Source organism: Pseudophryne corroboree, chromosome 1 (assembly GCF_028390025.1).
Source record: "Pseudophryne corroboree isolate aPseCor3 chromosome 1, aPseCor3.hap2, whole genome shotgun sequence".
Classification (NCBI taxonomy): domain Eukaryota; kingdom Metazoa; phylum Chordata; class Amphibia; order Anura; family Myobatrachidae; genus Pseudophryne; species Pseudophryne corroboree.
In genome coordinates, this window is record NC_086444.1 from 1,225,899,292 (window position 1) to 1,225,925,326 (window position 26,035).

The 26,035-nt window shown below is 49.2% G+C and overlaps 1 protein-coding gene across 2 annotated transcripts in view; it reads left to right on the top strand.

Annotated features, from left to right (window-relative positions):
- The window catches only part of HSPA12B (heat shock protein family A (Hsp70) member 12B), a 188,355-nt gene that overhangs the window by 67,159 nt on the left and 95,161 nt on the right, over positions 1-26,035 (top strand). For both annotated transcript variants that reach the window (XM_063925359.1, XM_063925358.1), the window contains exon 4: positions 19,893-20,017. In XM_063925359.1, the coding sequence (XP_063781429.1) occupies positions 19,893-20,017 (125 nt within the window). The remainder of the gene's footprint in view (positions 1-19,892; positions 20,018-26,035) is intronic.

The following is a 26,035-nucleotide window of genomic DNA, read 5'->3' on the forward strand; positions in this document are numbered from 1 at the left end:
CAGGAGATAATGACAGTATATGTGCCAGGTTCCTTCCAGGAGATAATGACAGTATATGTGCCAGGTTCCCTTCAGGAGATAATGACAGTATATGTGCCAGGTTCCCTCCAGGAGATAATGACAGTATATGTGCCAGGTTCCTTCCAGGAGATAATGACAGTATATGTGCCAGGCTCCCTCCAGGAGATAATGACAGTATATGTGCCAGGTTCCTGCCAGGAGATAATGACAGTATATGTGCCAGGTTCCTGCCAGGAGATAATGACAGTATATGTGCCAGGTTCCCTTCAGGAGATAATGACAGTATATGTGCCAGGTTCCCTCCAGGAGATAATGACAGTATATGGCCAGGTTCCCACCAGGAGATAATGACAGTATATGTGCCAGGTTCCTTCCAGGAGATAATGACAGTATATGTGCCAGGTTCACACCAGGAGATAATGACAGTATATGTGCCAGGTTCCCTTCAGAAGATAATGACAGTATATGTGCCAGGTTCCTTCCAGGAGATAATGACAGTATATGTGCCAGGTTCCCTTCAGGAGATAATGACAGTATATGTGCCAGGTTCCTTCCAGGAGATAATGACAGTATATGTGCCAGGTTCCTTCCAGGAGATAATGACAGTATATGTGCCAGGTTCCCACCAGGAGATAATGACAGTATATGTGCCAGGTTCCCTCCAGGAGATAATGACAGTATATGTGCCAGGTTCCCACCAGGAGATAATGACAGTATATGTGCCAGGTTCCCTCCAGGAGATAATGACAGTATATGGCCAGGTTCCCGCCAGGAGATAATGACAGTATATGTGCCAGGTTTCCACCAGGAGATAATGACAGTATATGTGCCAGGCTCCCTCCAGGAGATAATGACAGTATATGTGCCAGGTGCCCCCCAGGAGATAATGACAGTATATGTGAAAGGTTCCCTCCTGGAGATAATGACAGTATATGTGCCAGGTTCCCTCCAGGAGATCATGACAGCAAATGTGCCAGGTTCCTTCCAGGAGATAATGACAGTATATGTGCCAGGCTCCCTCCTGGAGATAATGACAGTATATGTGCCAGGTTCACACCAGGAGATAATGACAGTATATGTGCCAGGCTCCCTCCAGGAGATAATGACAGTATATGGCCAGGTTCCCACCAGGAGATAATGACAGTATATGTGCCAGGTTCCCTCCAGGAGATAATGACAGTATATGTGCCAGGCTCCCTCCAGGAGATAATGACAGTATATGTGCCAGGTTCTCTCCAGGAGATAATGACAGTATATGTGCCAGGTTCCCTTCAGGAGATAATGACAGTATATGTGCCAGGTTCACACCAGGAGATAATGACAGTATATGTGCCAGGTTCCCTTCAGGAGATAATGACAGTATATGTGCCAGGTTCCTGCCAGGAGATAATGACAGTATATGTGCCAGGTTCCCTTCAGGAGATAATGACAGTATATGTGCCAGGCTCCCTCCAGGAGATAATGACAGTATATGTGCCTGGCTCCTTCCAGGAGATAATGACAGTATATGTGCCAGGTTCCCTCCAGGAGATAATGACAGTATATGTGCCAGGCTCCTTCCAGGAGATAATGACAGTATATGTGCCAGGCTCCTTCCAGGAGATAATGACAGTATATTGCCAGGTTCACACCAGGAGATAATGACAGTATATGTGTCAGGTTCACACCAGGAGATAATGACAGTATATGTGCCAGGTTCCCTCCAGGAGATAATGACAGTATATGTGCCAGGTTCCCTTCAGGAGATAATGTCAGTATATGTGCCAGGCTCCCTCCAGGAGATAATGACAGTATGTGGCCAGGTTCCCACCAGGAGATGACAGTATATGTGCCAGGTTCCCTCCAGGAGATAATGACAGTATATGTGCCAGGCTCCCTCCAGGAGATAATGACAGTATATGTGCCAGGTTCACACCAGGAGATAATGACAGTATATGTGCCAGGTTCCCTTCAGGAGATAATGACAGTATATGTGCCAGGTTCACACCAGGAGATAATGACAGTATATGTGCCAGGTTCCCTTCAGGAGATAATGACAGTATATGTGCCAGGTTCCTGCCAGGAGATAATGACAGTATATGTGCCAGGTTCCCTTCAGGAGATAATGACAGTATATGTGCCAGGTTCCTTCCAGGAGATAATGACAGTATATGTGCCAGGTTCCCTTCAGGAGATAATGACAGTATATGTGCCAGGTTCCTTCCAGGAGATAATGACAGTATATGTGCCAGGTTCCCACCAGGAGATAATGACAGTATATGTGCCAGGTTTCCACCAGGAGATAATGACAGTATATGGCCAGGTTCCCACCAGGAGATAATGACAGTATATGGCCAGGTTCCCACCAGGAGATAATGACAGTATATGTGCCAGGTTCCCACCAGGAGATAATGACAGTATAGGTGCCAGGTGCCCCCCAGGAGATAATGACAGTATATGGCCAGGTTCCCACCAGGAGATAATGACAGTATATTGCCAGGTTCCCACCAGGAGATAATGACAGTATATTGCCAGGTTCCCACCAGGAGATAATGACAGTATAGGTGCCAGGTTCCCACCAGGAGATAATGACAGTATATGGCCAGGTTCCCACCAGGAGATAATGACAGTATAGGTGCCAGGTTCCCACCAGGAGATAATGACAGCATAGGCGCCAGGTTCCCACCAGGATATAATGACAGTATATGGCCAGGTTCCCACCAGGAGATAATGACAGTATATGTGCCAGGTTCCCACCAGGAGATAATGACAGTATAGGTGCCAGGTGCCCCCCAGGAGATAATGACAGTATATGGCCAGGTTCCCACCAGGAGATAATGACAGCATAGGCGCCAGGTTCCCACCAGGAGATAATGACAGTATATGGCCAGGTTCCCACCAGGAGATAATGACAGTATATGTGCCAGGTTCCCTCCAGGAGATAATGACAGTATATGTGCCAGGTTCCCTCCAGGAGATAATGCCAGTATATGTGCCAGGTTCCCACCAGGAGATAATGCCAGTATATGTGCCAGGTTCCCTCCAGGAGATAATGCCAGTATATGTGCCAGGTTCCCTCCAGGAGATAATGCCAGTATATGTGCCAGGTTCCCACCAGGAGATAATGACAGTATATGTGTCAGGTTCCCTCCAGGAGATAATGCCAGTATATGTGTCAGGTTCCCTCCAGGAGATAATGCCAGTATATGTGCCAGGTTCCCACCAGGAGATAATGACAGTATATGTGCCAGGCTCCCTCCAGGAGATAATGACAGTATATGTGCCAGGTTCCTGCCAGGAGATAATGACAGTATATCTGCCAGTTTCCTGCCAGGAGATAATGACAGTATATGTGCCAGGTTACTGCCAGGAGATAATGACAGTATATGTGCAAGGTTCCATCCAGGAGATAATGCCAGTATATGTGCCAGGTTCCCACCAGGAGATAATGCCAGTATATGTGCCAGGTTCCCTCCAGGAGATAATGATAGTATATGTGCCAGGCTCCCTCCAGGAGATAATGACAGTATATGTGCCAGGTTCCCTTCAGGAGATAATGACAGTATATGTGCCAGGTTCACACCAGGAGATAATGACAGTATATGTGCCAGGTTCCCGCCAGGAGATAATGACAGTATATGTGCCAGGTTCCTGCCAGGAGATAATGACAGTATATGTGCCAGGTTCACACCAGGAGATAATGACAGTATATGTGCCAGGTTCCGACCAGGAGATAATGACAGTATATGTGCCAGGTTCCTTCCAGGAGATAATGACAGTATATGTGCCAGGCTCCCTCCAGGAGATAATGACAGTATATGTGCCAGGTTCCTGCCAGGAGATAATGACAGTATATGTGCCAGGTTCCTGCCAGCAGATAATGACAGTAGATGTGCCAGGCTCCCTCCAGGAGATAATGACAGTATATGTGCCAGGTTCCTGCCAGGAGATAATGACAGTATATGTGCCAGGTTCCCTCCAGGAGATAATGACAGTATATGTGCCAGGCTCCCTCCAGGAGATAATGACAGTATATGTGCCAGGTTCCCACCAGGAGATAATGACAGTATATGTGCCAGGTTCCTTCCAGGAGATAATGACAGTATATGTGCCAGGTTCCCTCCAGGAGATAATGACAGTATAAGTGCCAGGTTCCCACCAGGAGATAATGACAGTATATGTGCCAGGTTCCTTCCAGGAGATAATGACAGTATAAGCGCCAGGTTCCCTCCAGGAGATAATGACAGTATATGCGCCAGGTTCCCTCCAGGAGATAATGACAGTATATGTGCCAGGTTCCCTCCAGGAGATAATGACAGTATAGGCGCCAGGTTCCCACCAGGAGATAATGACAGTATATGTGCCAGGTTCCCTCCAGGAGATAATGACAATATATGTGCCAGGTTCCCACCAGGAGATAATGACAGTATATGTGCCAGGTTCCGACCAGGAGATAATGACAATATATGTGCCAGGTTCCCACCAGGAGATAATGACAGTATATGTGCCAGGTTCCGACCAGGAGATAATGACAGTATATGTGCCAGGTTCCCTCCAGGAGATAATGACAGTATATGTGCCTGGCTCCCTCCAGGAGATAATGACAGTATATGTGCCAGGTTCCCTCCAGGAGATAATGACAGTATATGTGCCAGGTTCCCTCCAGGAGATAATGACAGTATATGTGCCAGGTTCCTGCCAGGATAATGACAGTATATGTGCCAGGTTCCTGCCAGGAGATAATGACAGTGTATGTGCCAGGTTCCTGCCAGGAGATAATGACAGTATATGTGCCAGGTTCCTGCCAGGAGATAATGACAGTATATGTGCCAGGTTCCCTCCAGGAGATAATGACAGTATATGTGCCAGGTTCCCACCAGGAGATAATGACAGTATATGTGCCAGGTTCCTGCCAGGAGATAATGACAGTATATGTGCCAGGTTCCCTCCAGGAGATAATGACAGTATATGTGCCAGGTTCCCACCAGGAGATAATGACAGTATATGTGCCAGGTTCCTGCCAGGAGATAATGACAGTATATGTGCCAGGTTCCCGCCAAGAGATAATGACAGTATATGTGCCAGGTTCCCTCCAGGAGATAATGACAGTATATGGACAGGTTCCCGCCAGGAGATACAGTATATGTGAAAGGTTCCCTCCAAGAGATAATGACAGTATATGTGCCAGGTTCCCTCCAGGAGATAATGACAGTATATGTGCCAGGTTCCCACCAGAAGATAATGACAGTATATGTGTCAGGTTCCCGCCAGGAGATAATGCCAGTATATGTGCCAGGTTCCCACCAGGAGATAATGACAGTATATGTGCCAGGCTCCCTCCAGGAGATAATGACAGTATATGTGTCAGGTTCCCACCAGGAGATAATGACAGTATATGTGCCAGGTTCCCTCCAGGAGATAATGACAGTATATGTGCCAGGTTCCCACCAGGAGATAATGACAGTATATGTGTCAGGTTCCCTCCAGGAGATAATGACAGTATATGGCCAGGTTCCCGCCAGGAGATAATGACAGTATATGTGCCAGGTTCCCACCAGGAGATAATGACAGTATATGTGCCAGGCTCCCTCCAGGAGATAATGACAGTATATGTGCCAGGTGCCCCCCAGGAGATAATGACAGTATATGTGAAAGGTTCCCTCCTGGAGATAATGACAGTATATGTGCCAGGTTCCCTCCAGGAGATCATGACAGCAAATGTGCCAGGTTCCTTCCAGGAGATAATGACAGTATATGTGCCAGGTTCCCTCCAGGAGATAATGACAGTATATGTGCCAGGTTCACACCAGGAGATAATGACAGTATATGTGCCAGGCTCCCTCCAGGAGATAATGACAGTATATGGCCAGGTTCCCACCAGGAGATAATGACAGTATATGTGCCAGGTTCCCTCCAGGAGATATGACAGTATATGTGCCAGGCTCCCTCCAGGAGATAATGACAGTATATGTGCCAGGTTCTCTCCAGGAGATAATGACAGTATATGTGCCAGGTTCCCTTCAGGAGATAATGACAGTATATGTGCCAGGTTCACACCAGGAGATAATGACAGTATATGTGCCAGGTTCCCTTCAGGAGATAATGACAGTATATGTGCCAGGTTCCTGCCAGGAGATAATGACAGTATATGTGCCAGGTTCCCTTCAGGAGATAATGACAGTATATGTGCCAGGTTCACACCAGGAGATAATGACAGTATATGTGTCAGGTTCACACCAGGAGATAATGACAGTATATGTGCCAGGTTCCCTCCAGGAGATAATGACAGTATATGTGCCAGGTTCCCTTCAGGAGATAATGTCAGTATATGTGCCAGGCTCCCTCCAGGAGATAATGACAGTATATGGCCAGGTTCCCACCAGGAGATAATGACAGTATATGTGCCAGGTTCCCTCCAGGAGATAATGACAGTATATGTGCCAGGCTCCCTCCAGGAGATAATGACAGTATATGTGCCAGGTTCACACCAGGAGATTATGACAGTATATGTGCCAGGTTCCCTTCATGAGATAATGACAGTATATGTGCCAGGTTCACACCAGGAGATAATGACAGTATATGTGCCAGGTTCCCTTCAGGAGATAATGACAGTATATGTGCCAGGTTCCTGCCAGGAGATAATGACAGTATATGTGCCAGGTTCCCTTCAGGAGATAATGACAGTATATGTGCCAGGTTCCTTCCAGGAGATAATGACAGTATATGTGCCAGGTTCCCTTCAGGAGATAATGACAGTATATGTGCCAGGTTCCCTCCAGGAGATAATGACAGTATATGTGCCAGGTTCCTTCCAGGAGATAATGACAGTATATGTGCCAGGCTCCCTCCAGGAGATAATGACAGTATATGTGCCAGGTTCCTGCCAGGAGATAATGACAGTATATGTGCCAGGTTCCTGCCAGGAGATAATGACAGTATATGTGCCAGGTTCCCTTCAGGAGATAATGACAGTATATGTGCCAGGTTCCCTCCAGGAGATAATGACAGTATATGGCCAGGTTCCCACCAGGAGATAATGACAGTATATGTGCCAGGTTCCTTCCAGGAGATAATGACAGTATATGTGCCAGGTTCACACCAGGAGATAATGACAGTATATGTGCCAGGTTCCCTTCAGAAGATAATGACAGTATATGTGCCAGGTTCCTTCCAGGAGATAATGACAGTATATGTGCCAGGTTCCCTTCAGGAGATAATGACAGTATATGTGCCAGGTTCCTTCCAGGAGATAATGACAGTATATGTGCCAGGTTCCTTCCAGGAGATAATGACAGTATATGTGCCAGGTTCCCACCAGGAGATAATGACAGTATATGTGCCAGGTTCCCTCCAGGAGATAATGACAGTATATGTGCCAGGTTCCCACCAGGAGATAATGACAGTATATGTGCCAGGTTCCCTCCAGGAGATAATGACAGTATATGGCCAGGTTCCCGCCAGGAGATAATGACAGTATATGTGCCAGGTTTCCACCAGGAGATAATGACAGTATATGTGCCAGGCTCCCTCCAGGAGATAATGACAGTATATGTGCCAGGTGCCCCCCAGGAGATAATGACAGTATATGTGAAAGGTTCCCTCCTGGAGATAATGACAGTATATGTGCCAGGTTCCCTCCAGGAGATCATGACAGCAAATGTGCCAGGTTCCTTCCAGGAGATAATGACAGTATATGTGCCAGGCTCCCTCCTGGAGATAATGACAGTATATGTGCCAGGTTCACACCAGGAGATAATGACAGTATATGTGCCAGGCTCCCTCCAGGAGATAATGACAGTATATGGCCAGGTTCCCACCAGGAGATAATGACAGTATATGTGCCAGGTTCCCTCCAGGAGATAATGACAGTATATGTGCCAGGCTCCCTCCAGGAGATAATGACAGTATATGTGCCAGGTTCTCTCCAGGAGATAATGACAGTATATGTGCCAGGTTCCCTTCAGGAGATAATGACAGTATATGTGCCAGGTTCACACCAGGAGATAATGACAGTATATGTGCCAGGTTCCCTTCAGGAGATAATGACAGTATATGTGCCAGGTTCCTGCCAGGAGATAATGACAGTATATGTGCCAGGTTCCCTTCAGGAGATAATGACAGTATATGTGCCAGGCTCCCTCCAGGAGATAATGACAGTATATGTGCCTGGCTCCTTCCAGGAGATAATGACAGTATATGTGCCAGGTTCCCTCCAGGAGATAATGACAGTATATGTGCCAGGCTCCTTCCAGGAGATAATGACAGTATATGTGCCAGGCTCCTTCCAGGAGATAATGACAGTATATTGCCAGGTTCACACCAGGAGATAATGACAGTATATGTGTCAGGTTCACACCAGGAGATAATGACAGTATATGTGCCAGGTTCCCTCCAGGAGATAATGACAGTATATGTGCCAGGTTCCCTTCAGGAGATAATGTCAGTATATGTGCCAGGCTCCCTCCAGGAGATAATGACAGTATGTGGCCAGGTTCCCACCAGGAGATAATGACAGTATATGTGCCAGGTTCCCTCCAGGAGATAATGACAGTATATGTGCCAGGCTCCCTCCAGGAGATAATGACAGTATATGTGCCAGGTTCACACCAGGAGATAATGACAGTATATGTGCCAGGTTCCCTTCAGGAGATAATGACAGTATATGTGCCAGGTTCACACCAGGAGATAATGACAGTATATGTGCCAGGTTCCCTTCAGGAGATAATGACAGTATATGTGCCAGGTTCCTGCCAGGAGATAATGACAGTATATGTGCCAGGTTCCCTTCAGGAGATAATGACAGTATATGTGCCAGGTTCCTTCCAGGAGATAATGACAGTATATGTGCCAGGTTCCCTTCAGGAGATAATGACAGTATATGTGCCAGGTTCCTTCCAGGAGATAATGACAGTATATGTGCCAGGTTCCCACCAGGAGATAATGACAGTATATGTGCCAGGTTTCCACCAGGAGATAATGACAGTATATGGCCAGGTTCCCACCAGGAGATAATGACAGTATATGGCCAGGTTCCCACCAGGAGATAATGACAGTATATGTGCCAGGTTCCCACCAGGAGATAATGACAGTATAGGTGCCAGGTGCCCCCCAGGAGATAATGACAGTATATGGCCAGGTTCCCACCAGGAGATAATGACAGTATATTGCCAGGTTCCCACCAGGAGATAATGACAGTATATTGCCAGGTTCCCACCAGGAGATAATGACAGTATAGGTGCCAGGTTCCCACCAGGAGATAATGACAGTATATGGCCAGGTTCCCACCAGGAGATAATGACAGTATAGGTGCCAGGTTCCCACCAGGAGATAATGACAGCATAGGCGCCAGGTTCCCACCAGGATATAATGACAGTATATGGCCAGGTTCCCACCAGGAGATAATGACAGTATATGTGCCAGGTTCCCACCAGGAGATAATGACAGTATAGGTGCCAGGTGCCCCCCAGGAGATAATGACAGTATATGGCCAGGTTCCCACCAGGAGATAATGACAGCATAGGCGCCAGGTTCCCACCAGGAGATAATGACAGTATATGGCCAGGTTCCCACCAGGAGATAATGACAGTATATGTGCCAGGTTCCCTCCAGGAGATAATGACAGTATATGTGCCAGGTTCCCTCCAGGAGATAATGCCAGTATATGTGCCAGGTTCCCACCAGGAGATAATGCCAGTATATGTGCCAGGTTCCCTCCAGGAGATAATGCCAGTATATGTGCCAGGTTCCCTCCAGGAGATAATGCCAGTATATGTGCCAGGTTCCCACCAGGAGATAATGACAGTATATGTGTCAGGTTCCCTCCAGGAGATAATGCCAGTATATGTGTCAGGTTCCCTCCAGGAGATAATGCCAGTATATGTGCCAGGTTCCCACCAGGAGATAATGCCAGTATATGTGCCAGGTTCCCTCCAGGAGATAATGCCAGTATATGTGCCAGGTTCCCACCAGGAGATAATGACAGTATATGTGCCAGGTTCCCTCCAGGAGATAATGACAGTATATGTGCCAGGTTCCCTCCAGGAGATAATGCCAGTATATGTGCCAGGTTCCCTCCAGGAGATAATGACAGTATATGTGCCAGGTTCCCTCCAGGAGATAATGACAGTATATGTGCCAGGCTCCCTCCAGGAGATAATGACAGTATATGTGCCAGGTTCCCACCAGGAGATAATGACAGTATATGTGCCAGGCTCCCTCCAGGAGATAATGACAGTATATGTGCCAGGTTCCTGCCAGGAGATAATGACAGTATATCTGCCAGTTTCCTGCCAGGAGATAATGACAGTATATGTGCCAGGTTACTGCCAGGAGATAATGACAGTATATGTGCAAGGTTCCATCCAGGAGATAATGCCAGTATATGTGCCAGGTTCCCACCAGGAGATAATGCCAGTATATGTGCCAGGTTCCCTCCAGGAGATAATGATAGTATATGTGCCAGGCTCCCTCCAGGAGATAATGACAGTATATGTGCCAGGTTCCCTTCAGGAGATAATGACAGTATATGTGCCAGGTTCACACCAGGAGATAATGACAGTATATGTGCCAGGTTCCCGCCAGGAGATAATGACAGTATATGTGCCAGGTTCCTGCCAGGAGATAATGACAGTATATGTGCCAGGTTCACACCAGGAGATAATGACAGTATATGTGCCAGGTTCCGACCAGGAGATAATGACAGTATATGTGCCAGGTTCCTTCCAGGAGATAATGACAGTATATGTGCCAGGCTCCCTCCAGGAGATAATGACAGTATATGTGCCAGGTTCCTGCCAGGAGATAATGACAGTATATGTGCCAGGTTCCCACCAGGAGATAATGCCAGTATATGTGCCAGGTTCCCACCAGGAGATAATAACAGTATATGTGCCAGGTTCCCTCCAGGAGATAATGACAGTATATGTGCCAGGTTCCCTCCAGGAGATAATGCCAGTATATGTGCCAGGTTCCCTCCAGGAGATAATGCCAGTATATGTGCCAGGTTCCCACCAGGAGATAATGACAGTATATGTGCCAGGTTCCCTCCAGGAGATAATGACAGTATATGTGCCAGGTTCCCTCCAGGAGATAATGCCAGTATATGTGCCAGGTTCCCTCCAGGAGATAATGACAGTATATGTGCCAGGTTCCCTCCAGGAGATAATGACAGTATATGTGCCAGGCTCCCTCCAGGAGATAATGACAGTATATGTGCCAGGTTCCCACCAGGAGATAATGACAGTATATGTGCCAGGCTCCCTCCAGGAGATAATGACAGTATATGTGCCAGGTTCCTGCCAGGAGATAATGACAGTATATCTGCCAGTTTCCTGCCAGGAGATAATGACAGTATATGTGCCAGGTTACTGCCAGGAGATAATGACAGTATATGTGCAAGGTTCCATCCAGGAGATAATGCCAGTATATGTGCCAGGTTCCCACCAGGAGATAATGCCAGTATATGTGCCAGGTTCCCTCCAGGAGATAATGATAGTATATGTGCCAGGCTCCCTCCAGGAGATAATGACAGTATATGTGCCAGGTTCCCTTCAGGAGATAATGACAGTATATGTGCCAGGTTCACACCAGGAGATAATGACAGTATATGTGCCAGGTTCCCGCCAGGAGATAATGACAGTATATGTGCCAGGTTCCTGCCAGGAGATAATGACAGTATATGTGCCAGGTTCACACCAGGAGATAATGACAGTATATGTGCCAGGTTCCGACCAGGAGATAATGACAGTATATGTGCCAGGTTCCTTCCAGGAGATAATGACAGTATATGTGCCAGGCTCCCTCCAGGAGATAATGACAGTATATGTGCCAGGTTCCTGCCAGGAGATAATGACAGTATATGTGCCAGGTTCCTGCCAGCAGATAATGACAGTAGATGTGCCAGGCTCCCTCCAGGAGATAATGACAGTATATGTGCCAGGTTCCTGCCAGGAGATAATGACAGTATATGTGCCAGGTTCCCTCCAGGAGATAATGACAGTATATGTGCCAGGCTCCCTCCAGGAGATAATGACAGTATATGTGCCAGGTTCCCACCAGGAGATAATGACAGTATATGTGCCAGGTTCCTTCCAGGAGATAATGACAGTATATGTGCCAGGTTCCCTCCAGGAGATAATGACAGTATAAGTGCCAGGTTCCCACCAGGAGATAATGACAGTATATGTGCCAGGTTCCTTCCAGGAGATAATGACAGTATAAGCGCCAGGTTCCCTCCAGGAGATAATGACAGTATATGCGCCAGGTTCCCTCCAGGAGATAATGACAGTATATGTGCCAGGTTCCCTCCAGGAGATAATGACAGTATAGGCGCCAGGTTCCCACCAGGAGATAATGACAGTATATGTGCCAGGTTCCCTCCAGGAGATAATGACAATATATGTGCCAGGTTCCCACCAGGAGATAATGACAGTATATGTGCCAGGTTCCGACCAGGAGATAATGACAATATATGTGCCAGGTTCCCACCAGGAGATAATGACAGTATATGTGCCAGGTTCCGACCAGGAGATAATGACAGTATATGTGCCAGGTTCCCTCCAGGAGATAATGACAGTATATGTGCCTGGCTCCCTCCAGGAGATAATGACAGTATATGTGCCAGGTTCCCTCCAGGAGATAATGACAGTATATGTGCCAGGTTCCCTCCAGGAGATAATGACAGTATATGTGCCAGGTTCCTGCCAGGATAATGACAGTATATGTGCCAGGTTCCTGCCAGGAGATAATGACAGTGTATGTGCCAGGTTCCTGCCAGGAGATAATGACAGTATATGTGCCAGGTTCCTGCCAGGAGATAATGACAGTATATGTGCCAGGTTCCCTCCAGGAGATAATGACAGTATATGTGCCAGGTTCCCACCAGGAGATAATGACAGTATATGTGCCAGGTTCCTGCCAGGAGATAATGACAGTATATGTGCCAGGTTCCCTCCAGGAGATAATGACAGTATATGTGCCAGGTTCCCACCAGGAGATAATGACAGTATATGTGCCAGGTTCCTGCCAGGAGATAATGACAGTATATGTGCCAGGTTCCCGCCAAGAGATAATGACAGTATATGTGCCAGGTTCCCTCCAGGAGATAATGACAGTATATGGACAGGTTCCCGCCAGGAGATACAGTATATGTGAAAGGTTCCCTCCAAGAGATAATGACAGTATATGTGCCAGGTTCCCTCCAGGAGATAATGACAGTATATGTGCCAGGTTCCCACCAGAAGATAATGACAGTATATGTGTCAGGTTCCCGCCAGGAGATAATGCCAGTATATGTGCCAGGTTCCCACCAGGAGATAATGACAGTATATGTGCCAGGCTCCCTCCAGGAGATAATGACAGTATATGTGTCAGGTTCCCACCAGGAGATAATGACAGTATATGTGCCAGGTTCCCTCCAGGAGATAATGACAGTATATGTGCCAGGTTCCCACCAGGAGATAATGACAGTATATGTGTCAGGTTCCCTCCAGGAGATAATGACAGTATATGGCCAGGTTCCCGCCAGGAGATAATGACAGTATATGTGCCAGGTTCCCACCAGGAGATAATGACAGTATATGTGCCAGGCTCCCTCCAGGAGATAATGACAGTATATGTGCCAGGTGCCCCCCAGGAGATAATGACAGTATATGTGAAAGGTTCCCTCCTGGAGATAATGACAGTATATGTGCCAGGTTCCCTCCAGGAGATCATGACAGCAAATGTGCCAGGTTCCTTCCAGGAGATAATGACAGTATATGTGCCAGGTTCCCTCCAGGAGATAATGACAGTATATGTGCCAGGTTCACACCAGGAGATAATGACAGTATATGTGCCAGGCTCCCTCCAGGAGATAATGACAGTATATGGCCAGGTTCCCACCAGGAGATAATGACAGTATATGTGCCAGGTTCCCTCCAGGAGATATGACAGTATATGTGCCAGGCTCCCTCCAGGAGATAATGACAGTATATGTGCCAGGTTCTCTCCAGGAGATAATGACAGTATATGTGCCAGGTTCCCTTCAGGAGATAATGACAGTATATGTGCCAGGTTCACACCAGGAGATAATGACAGTATATGTGCCAGGTTCCCTTCAGGAGATAATGACAGTATATGTGCCAGGTTCCTGCCAGGAGATAATGACAGTATATGTGCCAGGTTCCCTTCAGGAGATAATGACAGTATATGTGCCAGGTTCACACCAGGAGATAATGACAGTATATGTGTCAGGTTCACACCAGGAGATAATGACAGTATATGTGCCAGGTTCCCTCCAGGAGATAATGACAGTATATGTGCCAGGTTCCCTTCAGGAGATAATGTCAGTATATGTGCCAGGCTCCCTCCAGGAGATAATGACAGTATATGGCCAGGTTCCCACCAGGAGATAATGACAGTATATGTGCCAGGTTCCCTCCAGGAGATAATGACAGTATATGTGCCAGGCTCCCTCCAGGAGATAATGACAGTATATGTGCCAGGTTCACACCAGGAGATTATGACAGTATATGTGCCAGGTTCCCTTCAGGAGATAATGACAGTATATGTGCCAGGTTCACACCAGGAGATAATGACAGTATATGTGCCAGGTTCCCTTCAGGAGATAATGACAGTATATGTGCCAGGTTCCTGCCAGGAGATAATGACAGTATATGTGCCAGGTTCCCTTCAGGAGATAATGACAGTATATGTGCCAGGTTCCTTCCAGGAGATAATGACAGTATATGTGCCAGGTTCCCTTCAGGAGATAATGACAGTATATGTGCCAGGTTCCCTCCAGGAGATAATGACAGTATATGTGCCAGGTTCCTTCCAGGAGATAATGACAGTATATGTGCCAGGCTCCCTCCAGGAGATAATGACAGTATATGTGCCAGGTTCCTGCCAGGAGATAATGACAGTATATGTGCCAGGTTCCTGCCAGGAGATAATGACAGTATATGTGCCAGGTTCCCTTCAGGAGATAATGACAGTATATGTGCCAGGTTCCCTCCAGGAGATAATGACAGTATATGGCCAGGTTCCCACCAGGAGATAATGACAGTATATGTGCCAGGTTCCTTCCAGGAGATAATGACAGTATATGTGCCAGGTTCACACCAGGAGATAATGACAGTATATGTGCCAGGTTCCCTTCAGAAGATAATGACAGTATATGTGCCAGGTTCCTTCCAGGAGATAATGACAGTATATGTGCCAGGTTCCCTTCAGGAGATAATGACAGTATATGTGCCAGGTTCCTTCCAGGAGATAATGACAGTATATGTGCCAGGTTCCTTCCAGGAGATAATGACAGTATATGTGCCAGGTTCCCACCAGGAGATAATGACAGTATATGTGCCAGGTTCCCTCCAGGAGATAATGACAGTATATGTGCCAGGTTCCCACCAGGAGATAATGACAGTATATGTGCCAGGTTCCCTCCAGGAGATAATGACAGTATATGGCCAGGTTCCCGCCAGGAGATAATGACAGTATATGTGCCAGGTTTCCACCAGGAGATAATGACAGTATATGTGCCAGGCTCCCTCCAGGAGATAATGACAGTATATGTGCCAGGTGCCCCCCAGGAGATAATGACAGTATATGTGAAAGGTTCCCTCCTGGAGATAATGACAGTATATGTGCCAGGTTCCCTCCAGGAGATCATGACAGCAAATGTGCCAGGTTCCTTCCAGGAGATAATGACAGTATATGTGCCAGGCTCCCTCCTGGAGATAATGACAGTATATGTGCCAGGTTCACACCAGGAGATAATGACAGTATATGTGCCAGGCTCCCTCCAGGAGATAATGACAGTATATGGCCAGGTTCCCACCAGGAGATAATGACAGTATATGTGCCAGGTTCCCTCCAGGAGATAATGACAGTATATGTGCCAGGCTCCCTCCAGGAGATAATGACAGTATATGTGCCAGGTTCTCTCCAGGAGATAATGACAGTATATGTGCCAGGTTCCCTTCAGGAGATAATGACAGTATATGTGCCAGGTTCACACCAGGAGATAATGACAGTATATGTGCCAGGTTCCCTTCAGGAGATAATGACAGTATATGTGCCAGGTTCCTGCCAGGAGATAATGACAGTATATGTGCCAGGTTCCCTTCAGGAGATAATGACAGTATATGTGCCAGGCTCCCTCCAGGAGATAATGACAGTATATGTGCCTGGCTCCTTCCAGGAGATAATGACAGTATATGTGCCAGGTTCCCTCCAGGAGATAATGACAGTATATGTGCCAGGCTCCTTCCAGGAGATAATGACAGTATATGTGCCAGGCTCCTTCCAGGAGATAATGACAGTATATTGCCAGGTTCACACCAGGAGATAATGACAGTATATGTGTCAGGTTCACACCAGGAGATAATGACAGTATATGTGCCAGGTTCCCTCCAGGAGATAATGACAGTATATGTGCCAGGTTCCCTTCAGGAGATAATGTCAGTATATGTGCCAGGCTCCCTCCAGGAGATAATGACAGTATGTGGCCAGGTTCCCACCAGGAGATAATGACAGTATATGTGCCAGGTTCCCTCCAGGAGATAATGACAGTATATGTGCCAGGCTCCCTCCAGGAGATAATGACAGTATATGTGCCAGGTTCACACCAGGAGATAATGACAGTATATGTGCCAGGTTCCCTTCAGGAGATAATGACAGTATATGTGCCAGGTTCACACCAGGAGATAATGACAGTATATGTGCCAGGTTCCCTTCAGGAGATAATGACAGTATATGTGCCAGGTTCCTGCCAGGAGATAATGACAGTATATGTGCCAGGTTCCCTTCAGGAGATAATGACAGTATATGTGCCAGGTTCCTTCCAGGAGATAATGACAGTATATGTGCCAGGTTCCCTTCAGGAGATAATGACAGTATATGTGCCAGGTTCCCTCCAGGAGATAATGACAGTATATGTGCCAGGTTCCTTCCAGGAGATAATGACAGTATATGTGCCAGGCTCCCTCCAGGAGATAATGACAGTATATGTGCCAGGTTCCTGCCAGGAGATAATGACAGTATATGTGCCAGGTTCCTGCCAGGAGATAATGACAGTATATGTGCCAGGTTCCCTTCAGGAGATAATGACAGTATATGTGCCAGGTTCCCTCCAGGAGATAATGACAGTATATGTGCCAGGTTCCCTCCAGGAGATAATGACAGTATATGTGCCAGGTTCCCTCCAGGAGATAATGACAGTATATGTGCCAGGTTCCCTCCAGGAGATAATGACAGTATATGTGCCAGGTTCCCACCAGGAGATAATGACAGTATATGTGCCAGGTTCCCTCCAGGAGATAATGACAGTATATGTGCCAGGTTCCCTCCAGGAGATAATGACAGTATATGGCCAGGTTCCCACCAGGAGATAATGACAGTATATGTGCCAGGTTCCCTCCAGGAGATAATGACAGTATATGTGCCAGGTTCCCTCCAGGAGATAATGACAGTATATGTGCCAGGTTCCCTCCAGGAGATAATGACAGTATATGGCCAGGTTCCCACCAGGAGATTATGACAGTATATGTGCCAGGTTCCTTCCAGGAGATAATGACAGTATATGTGCCAGGTTCACACCAGGAGATAATGACAGTATATGTGCCAGGTTCCCACCAGGAGATAATGACAGTATATGTGCCAGGTTCCTTCCAGGAGATAATGACAGTATATGTGCCAGGTTCCCTTCAGGAGATAATGACAGTATATGTGCCAGGTTCCTTCCAGGAGATAATGACAGTATATGTGCCAGGTTCCCTTCAGGAGATAATGACAGTATATGTGCCAGGTTCCTTCCAGGAGATAATGACAGTATATGTGCCAGGTTCCTTCCAGGAGATAATGACAGTATATGTGCCAGGTTCCTTCCAGGAGATAATGACAGTATATGTGCCAGGTTCCCACCAGGAGATAATGACAGTATATGTGCCAGGTTCCCTCCAGGAGATAATGACAGTATATGTGCCAGGTTCCCACCAGGAGATAATGACAGTATAGGCGCCAGGTTCCCACCAGGAGATAATGACAGTATATGTGCCAGTTTCCCTCCAGGATAAAATGACAGTATATGTGCCAGGCTCCGACCAGGATAAAATTATATTATTAGGGTAAACATTCGTATAATATAAGGAGCTGGTTTATGCCAGGTAATGTGTGTGACAGTGATAATATTAAGTGCTAAAGTTCCAGTAGCCAATTTGGACACAATATAGTACTATAATGAAGCTGAATGTACATAAAACAGTTTCTCTGTGTCATTTTAGTACTAATTAAGTTCAAATAAATACAAAACATCCACTGACTTTCCCTTCAGAAACAAAACAAATATGGATCTGCTTCCCTGCAGTATACGGATTGCAGAAAGGAACTGAATATTATGACCAGATGGCAGTAGAGTATGATTGGGAGGGATCAGGTCGCACTCAGCCAATCAGAAATGGGTGTCAGAGTGTGTGTCACACTGGTTGAACACCAGCTACAGTAGATATATGCCTCCTCCCAGGTATACGTGTGTCTTTGGAGCGGCTTTACTCACGGACTCTTGGTCAGCCCCTGTATTTGTAAACTCACATTTTGCAGCAAGTACAGTCTATGAATAAAGCAGGGACAATGACTGGTTATACATATCGCTGTGTGGTGGGGTTATGGTCTGGGCTACATTCCACCAGCAAACATGTAAACAAGGAACATTTTGTGAAACAGAACAAGATTTATTGAAAAGGCATCACAAAGGACCGGCACTAACATTCCTCCCAACGTGACCCTTTCCACGATGGACAGAATGCTCTGCTCCTGGACTTCTGTCTTAATTTATGACTGCCATCGTGGGCGCGGTCCGGCCAACGCGTGCGTGGCCAGACCAAACAAGGGGCAGGCCACAGCGGCTGCGCGACGTCACACACAGCCGCTACGCTAAAGCTGCGCTGGTCGGGAGCTATTCTTGAAGTGCAAAGGCATCACCGCTGTGCGATGCCTTTGCACTTCTGCGGGGTGGGGCCGCACTGACATGCGGGGTGGGATAGCCCTGTCCTGGGCGTCCCCCCGCATGTCAGTGTGAATGATCGTAAATTTAGCACAGCTACGATCATCTCAGAATGATCCCCTAAGTCAGAGGTTCCCAAACTGTGTGCCGTGGCTCCCTGGGGTGCCTCGGGACACTTACAGGGGTGCCTTGGGTTGGTGGTCCAGGACCAATTCAAATTATTCATGGTCAATATAATAGGCAAAACCAGTGCTGGTGGCTGCCAGTCATAAAATATGTGGCCAAACAGAAGCAAATCTTGTCCCTCACCACACAACTGACCCTAAGGATGACATATAAACACGATCTATTTAATGTAACATTTTTTTCTAAATTTCTCTAAGAAATGTTTGGCCTAGGGGTGCCGTGAAAAAAAATCTAATATTCTAGGGCGCCGTGATTCAAAAAAGTTTGGAAACCACTGCCCTAAGTCCTTGAGATGTTCAGACATGAATCATAAGTCATCAGGTAAAGTACACTGTTCAGTGCTACCCTGACATTCCACTGCAGCTCTATTACAAAGCACAGTATCACATCTCCCACACCATTACAGACAGCAGAAGCCCCTCCCACATCTTTAGGACAGTGACCAGATAGGATTGGCAACAGGTATAAAAGCTGAAACAGCAAAGATTTCAGTTGCTGTGGAATCGTTGGCTCCGCCCCTCTGCATGAATCACCCAATCCACACAGCGTATTTCTGTGCATAAACTCTGCAAAGCTGTCACTCAACCTCTGCCTGCTCAGCCAGAGAAGCTCCTCCCACCTAACATGAATCACACTGCAGAGGACTTACAGTAAAGATCAGGGGTATTCCTGGTTCCCACGTTCAGTAAGACATTTACATCTGTTGTCTTTCCCTTGTGTTCAGAGAAGCGAGCACCGGCCGGCCAGGACCTCTCGGTTCTTTGTGGTTGTTGCGATTGACTTTGGGACCACGTCTAGCGGCTATGCCTTCAGTTTCGCCAAGGACCCAGAAGCCATTCACATGATGCGGTGAGTTGTGGAAAGAATTATCACAGCCAGGGTGTGTTCTCATTCTCCTGATCTGTGGCCCATGTCATACTCACCAGCCTGGCTGTAGCATACCCTCCTGGCTTACAGTAAGGTGGCACAAAATACCTCGCTCCCCACTGGGAGTGATCATTGCTCGGTGACAGGGCAAAGCTGAGAAAGTGTGTTATAATTGCAACACTGTTTGCATGAAAAAGGTGTGACCTACAGCCCAGGGTTCCAGGGTATAGGCACACAGGCTACTGTGCCACAATCTACCAACACATACTGGGGAAAGGGAGAGGAAGACGGAGCTGGCAGAGCAGTACTGGAGAAAGGGAGAGGAAGACAGAGCTGGCAGAGCAGTACTGGGGGAAGGGAGAAGAAGACTGAGTTGGCAGAGCAGTAATGGTGGAAGGGAGAGGAAGACAGAGCTGGCAGATCAGTACTGGGGAAAGGGAGAGGAAGACGGAGCTGGCAGAGCAGTACTGGAGAAAGGGAGAGGAAGACAGAGCTGGCAGAGCAGTACTGGGGGAAGGGAGAAGAAGACTGAGTTGGCAGAGCAGTAATGGTGGAAGGGAGAGGAAGACAGAGCTGGCAAATCAGTACTGGGGAAAGGGAGAGGAAGACAGAGCTGGCAGAGCAGTACTGGGGGAAGGGAGAGGAAGACAGAGCTGGCAGAGCAGTACTGGGGGAAGGGAGAAGAAGACTGAGTTGGAAGAGCAGTAATGGTGGAAGGGAGAGGAAGACAGAGCTGGCAAATCAGTACTGGGGAAAGGGAGAGGAAGACAGAGCTGGCAGAGCAGTACTGGTGGAAGGGAGAGGAAGACAGAGCTGGCAGATCAGTACTGGGGAAAGGGAGAGGAAGACGGAGCTGGCAGAGCAGTACTGGAGAAAGGGAGAGGAAGACAGAGCTGGCAGAGCAGTACTGGGGGAAGGGAGAAGAAGACTGAGTTGGCAGAGCAGTAATGGTGGAAGGGAGAGGAAGACAGAGCTGGCAGATCAGTACTGGGGAAAGGGAGAGGAAGATGGAGCTGGCAGAGCAGTACTGGAGAAAGGGAGAGGAAGACAGAGCTGGCAGAGCAGTACTGGGGGAAGGGAGAAGAAGACTGAGTTGGCAGAGCAGTGATGGTGGAAGGGAGAGGAAGACAGAGCTGGCAGATCAGTACTGGGGAAAGGGAGAGGAAGACAGAGCTGGCAGAGCAGTAGTGGGGGAAGGGAGAGGAAGACAGAGCTGGCTGAGCAGTACTGTGGGAAGGGAGAGGAAGGGAGAGCTGGCAGATCAGTACTGTGGGAAGGGAAAGGAAGACAGAGCTGGCAGATCAGTACTGGGGAAAGGGAGAAGAAGACAGAGCTGGCAGAGCAGTACTGGGGGAAGGGAGAGGAAGACAGAGCTGGCAGAGCAGTACTGGGGGGAAGGGAGAGGAAGACAGAGCTGGCAGAGCAGTAATGGTGGAAGGGAGAGGAAGACAGAGCTGGCAGAGCAGTACTGGGGGAAGGGAGAGGAAGACAGAGCTGGCAGAGCAGTACTGGGGGAAGGGAGAGGAAGACAGAGCTGGCAGATCAGTACTGGGGGAAGGGAGAGGTAGACAGAGCTGGCAGAGCAGTACTGGGGGAAGGGAGAGGAAGACAGAGCTGGCAGAGCAGTACTGGGGGGAAGGGAGAGGAAGACAGAGCTGGCAGAGCAGTACTGGAGGAAGGGAGAGAAAGACAGTACTGGGGGGAAGGGAGAGGAAGACAGAGCTGGCAGAGCAGTACTGGGGAAAGGGAGAAGACAGAGCTGGCAGAGCAGTACTGGGGGAAGGGAGAGGACGACAGAGCTGGCAGAGCAGTATTGGGGAAAGGGAGAGGAAGACAAAGCTGGCAGAGCAGTATTGGGGGAAGGGAGAGGAAGACCGAGCTGGCAGAGCAGTACTGAGGAAAGGGAGAGGAATAGTGAGCTGGCAGAGCAGTACTGGGGGAAGGATGAAGAAGTCTGAACTGGTAGAGCAGTACTGGGGGAAGGGAGAGGAAGACAGAGCTGGCACAGCAGTACTGGGGGAAGGGAGAGGAAGACATAGCTGGCAGAGCAGTACTGGGGAAAGGGAGAGAAAAGAAAAACAGCTGGCAGAGCAGTACTGGGGGAAGGGAGAGGAAGACAGAGCTGGCAGAGCAGTACTGGGGGAATGGAGAGGAAGACAGCTGGCAGAGCAGTACTGGGGGAAGGGAGAGGAAGACAGAGCTGACAGAGCAGTAGTGGGGGAAGGGAGAGGAAGACAGAGCTGGCAGAGCAGTAGTGGGGGAAGGGAGAGGAAGACAGAGCTGGCAGAGCAGTACTGGGGAAGGGAGAGGAAGACAGAGCAGGAAGAGCAATACTGTGGGAAAGGAGAGAGAGACAGAGCTGGCAGAGCAGTACTGGGGGGAAGGGAGAGGAATACAGAGCTGGCAGAGCAGTACTGGAGGAAGGGAGAGGAAGACAGAGCTGACAGAGCAGTATTGGGGGAAGGGAGAGGAAGACAGAGCTGGCAGAGCAGTACTGGAGGAAGGGAGAGGAAGACAGAGCTGGCACAGCAGTACTGGGGGAAGGGAGAGGAAGACAGAGCTGGCAGAGCAGTATTGGGGGAAAGGGAGAGGAAGACAAAGCTGGCAGAGCAGTACTGGGGAAAGGGAGAGGAAGACAAAGCTGGCAGAGCAGTATTGGGGGAAGGGAGAGGAAGACAGAGCTGGCAGAGCGGTACTGGGGGAAGGGAGAGGATGACAGAGCTGGCAGAGCAGTACTGGGGGAAGGGAGAGGAAGACAGCTGGCAGAGCAGTACTGGGGGAAGGGAGAGGAAGATAGAGCTGGCAGATCAGTATTGGGGGAAGGGAGAGGAAGACAAAGCTGGCAGAGCAGTATTGGGGGAAGGGAGAGGAAGACAGAGCTGGCAGAGCAGTACTGGGGGAAGGGAGAGGAAGACAGAGCTGGCAGAGCAGTACTGGGGGAAGGGAGAGGAAGACAGAGCTGGCAGAGCAGTACTGGGGAAAGGGAGAGGAATAGTGAGCAGGCAGAGCAGTACTGAGGAGAGGGAGAGGAAGACAGAGCTGGCAGAGCAGTACTGGGGGAAGGGAGAGGAAGACAGAGCTGGCAGAGCAGTACTGGGGGAAGGGAGAGGAAGAGGAAGACAGAGCTGGCAGAGCAGTACTGGAGGAAGGGAGAGGAAGACAGAGCTGGCAGAGCAGTACTGGGGGAAGGGAGAGGAAGATAGAGCTGGCAGATCAGTATTGGGGTAAGGGAGAGGAAGACAGAGCTGGCAGAGCAGTACTGGGGGAAGGTAGAGGAAGACAGAGCTGGCAGAGCAGTACTGGAGGAAGGGAGAAGAAGTCTGAAGTGGCAGAGCAATTCTGGGGGAAGGGAGAGGAAGACAGAGCTGGCAGAGCAGTATTGGGGGGAAGGGAGAGGAAGACAGAGCTGGCAGAGCAGTACTGGGGGAAGGGAGAGGAAGATAGAGCTGGCAGAGCAGTACTGGGGGAAGGGAGAGGAAGACAGAGCTGGCAGAGCAGTATTGGGGGAAGGGAGAGGAAGACAGAGCTGGCAGAGCAGTAGTGGGGGGTAGGGAGAGGAAGACAGAGCTGGTAGAGCAGTACTGGGGGAAGGGAGAGGAAGACAGAGCTGGCAGAGCAGTACTGTGGGAAAGGAGAGAAAGACAGAGCTGGCAGAGCAGTACTGGGGGGAAGGGAGAGGAATACAGAGCTGGCAGAGCAGTACTGGAGGAAGGGAGAAGAAGTCTGAAGTGGCAGAGCAGTACTGGGGAAGGGAGAGGAAGACAGAGCTGGCAGAGCAGTACTGGGGGAAGGGAGAGGAAGACAGAGCTGACAGAGCAGTATTGGGGAAAGGGAGAGGAAGACAAAGCTGGCAGAGGAGTATTGGGGGAAGGGAGAGGAAGACAAAGCTGGCAGAGCAGTATTAGGGGAAGGGAGAGGAAGACAGAGCTGGCAGAGCAGTAGTGGGGGGAAGGGAGAGGAAGACAGAGCTGGCAGAGCAGTACTGGGGGAAGGGAGAGGAAGACAGAGCTGGCAGAGCAGTACTGTGGGAAAGGAGAGAAAGACAGAGCTGGCAGAGCAGTACTGGGGGGAAGGGAGAGGAATACAGAGCTGGCAGAGCAGTACTGGAGGAAGGGAGAAGAAGTCTGAAGTGGCAGAGCAGTTCTGGGGGAAGGGAGAGGAAGACAGAGCTGGCAGAGCAGTACTGGGGGAAGGGAGAGGAAGACAGAGCTGGCAGAGCAGTACTGGGGGGAAGGGAGAGGAAGACAGAGCTGGCAGAGCAGTACTGGGGGAAGGGAGAGGAAGGGAGAGCTGGCAGATCAGTACTGTGGGAAGGGAGAGGAAGACATAGCTGGCAGAGCAGTACTGGGGAAAGGGAGAGAAAAGAAAAACAGAGCTGGCAGAGCAGTACTGGGGGAAGGGAGAGGAAGACAGAGCTGGCAGAGCAGTACTGGGGGAATGGAGAGGAAGACAGCTGGCAGAGCAGTACTGGGGGAAGGGAGAGGAAGACAGAGCTGACAGAGCAGTAGTGGGGGAAGGGAGAGGAAGACAGAGCTGGCAGAGCAGTAGTGGGGGAAGGGAGAGGAAGACAGAGCTGGCAGAGCAGTACTGGGGAAGGGAGAGGAAGACAGAGCAGGAAGAGCAATACTGTGGGAAAGGAGAGAGAGACAGAGCTGGCAGAGCAGTACTGGGGGGAAGGGAGAGGAATACAGAGCTGGCAGAGCAGTACTGGAGGAAGGGAGAGGAAGACAGAGCTGACAGAGCAGTATTGGGGGAAGGGAGAGGAAGACAGAGCTGGCAGAGCAGTACTGGAGGAAGGGAGAGGAAGACAGAGCTGGCACAGCAGTACTGGGGGAAGGGAGAGGAAGACAGAGCTGGCAGAGCAGTATTGGGGGAAAGGGAGAGGAAGACAAAGCTGGCAGAGCAGTACTGGGGAAAGGGAGAGGAAGACAAAGCTGGCAGAGCAGTATTGGGGGAAGGGAGAGGAAGACAGAGCTGGCAGAGCGGTACTGGGGGAAGGGAGAGGATGACAGAGCTGGCAGAGCAGTACTGGGGGAAGGGAGAGGAAGACAGCTGGCAGAGCAGTACTGGGGGAAGGGAGAGGAAGATAGAGCTGGCAGATCAGTATTGGGGGAAGGGAGAGGAAGACAAAGCTGGCAGAGCAGTATTGGGGGAAGGGAGAGGAAGACAGAGCTGGCAGAGCAGTACTGGGGGAAGGGAGAGGAAGACAGAGCTGGCAGAGCAGTACTGGGGGAAGGGAGAGGAAGACAGAGCTGGCAGAGCAGTACTGGGGAAAGGGAGAGGAATAGTGAGCAGGCAGAGCAGTACTGAGGAGAGGGAGAGGAAGACAGAGCTGGCAGAGCAGTACTGGGGGAAGGGAGAGGAAGACAGAGCTGGCAGAGCAGTACTGGGGGAAGGGAGAGGAAGAGGAAGACAGAGCTGGCAGAGCAGTACTGGAGGAAGGGAGAGGAAGACAGAGCTGGCAGAGCAGTACTGGGGGAAGGGAGAGGAAGATAGAGCTGGCAGATCAGTATTGGGGTAAGGGAGAGGAAGACAGAGCTGGCAGAGCAGTACTGGGGGAAGGTAGAGGAAGACAGAGCTGGCAGAGCAGTACTGGAGGAAGGGAGAAGAAGTCTGAAGTGGCAGAGCAATTCTGGGGGAAGGGAGAGGAAGACAGAGCTGGCAGAGCAGTATTGGGGGGAAGGGAGAGGAAGACAGAGCTGGCAGAGCAGTACTGGGGGAAGGGAGAGGAAGATAGAGCTGGCAGAGCAGTACTGGGGGAAGGGAGAGGAAGACAGAGCTGGCAGAGCAGTATTGGGGGAAGGGAGAGGAAGACAGAGCTGGCAGAGCAGTAGTGGGGGGTAGGGAGAGGAAGACAGAGCTGGTAGAGCAGTACTGGGGGAAGGGAGAGGAAGACAGAGCTGGCAGAGCAGTACTGTGGGAAAGGAGAGAAAGACAGAGCTGGCAGAGCAGTACTGGGGGGAAGGGAGAGGAATACAGAGCTGGCAGAGCAGTACTGGA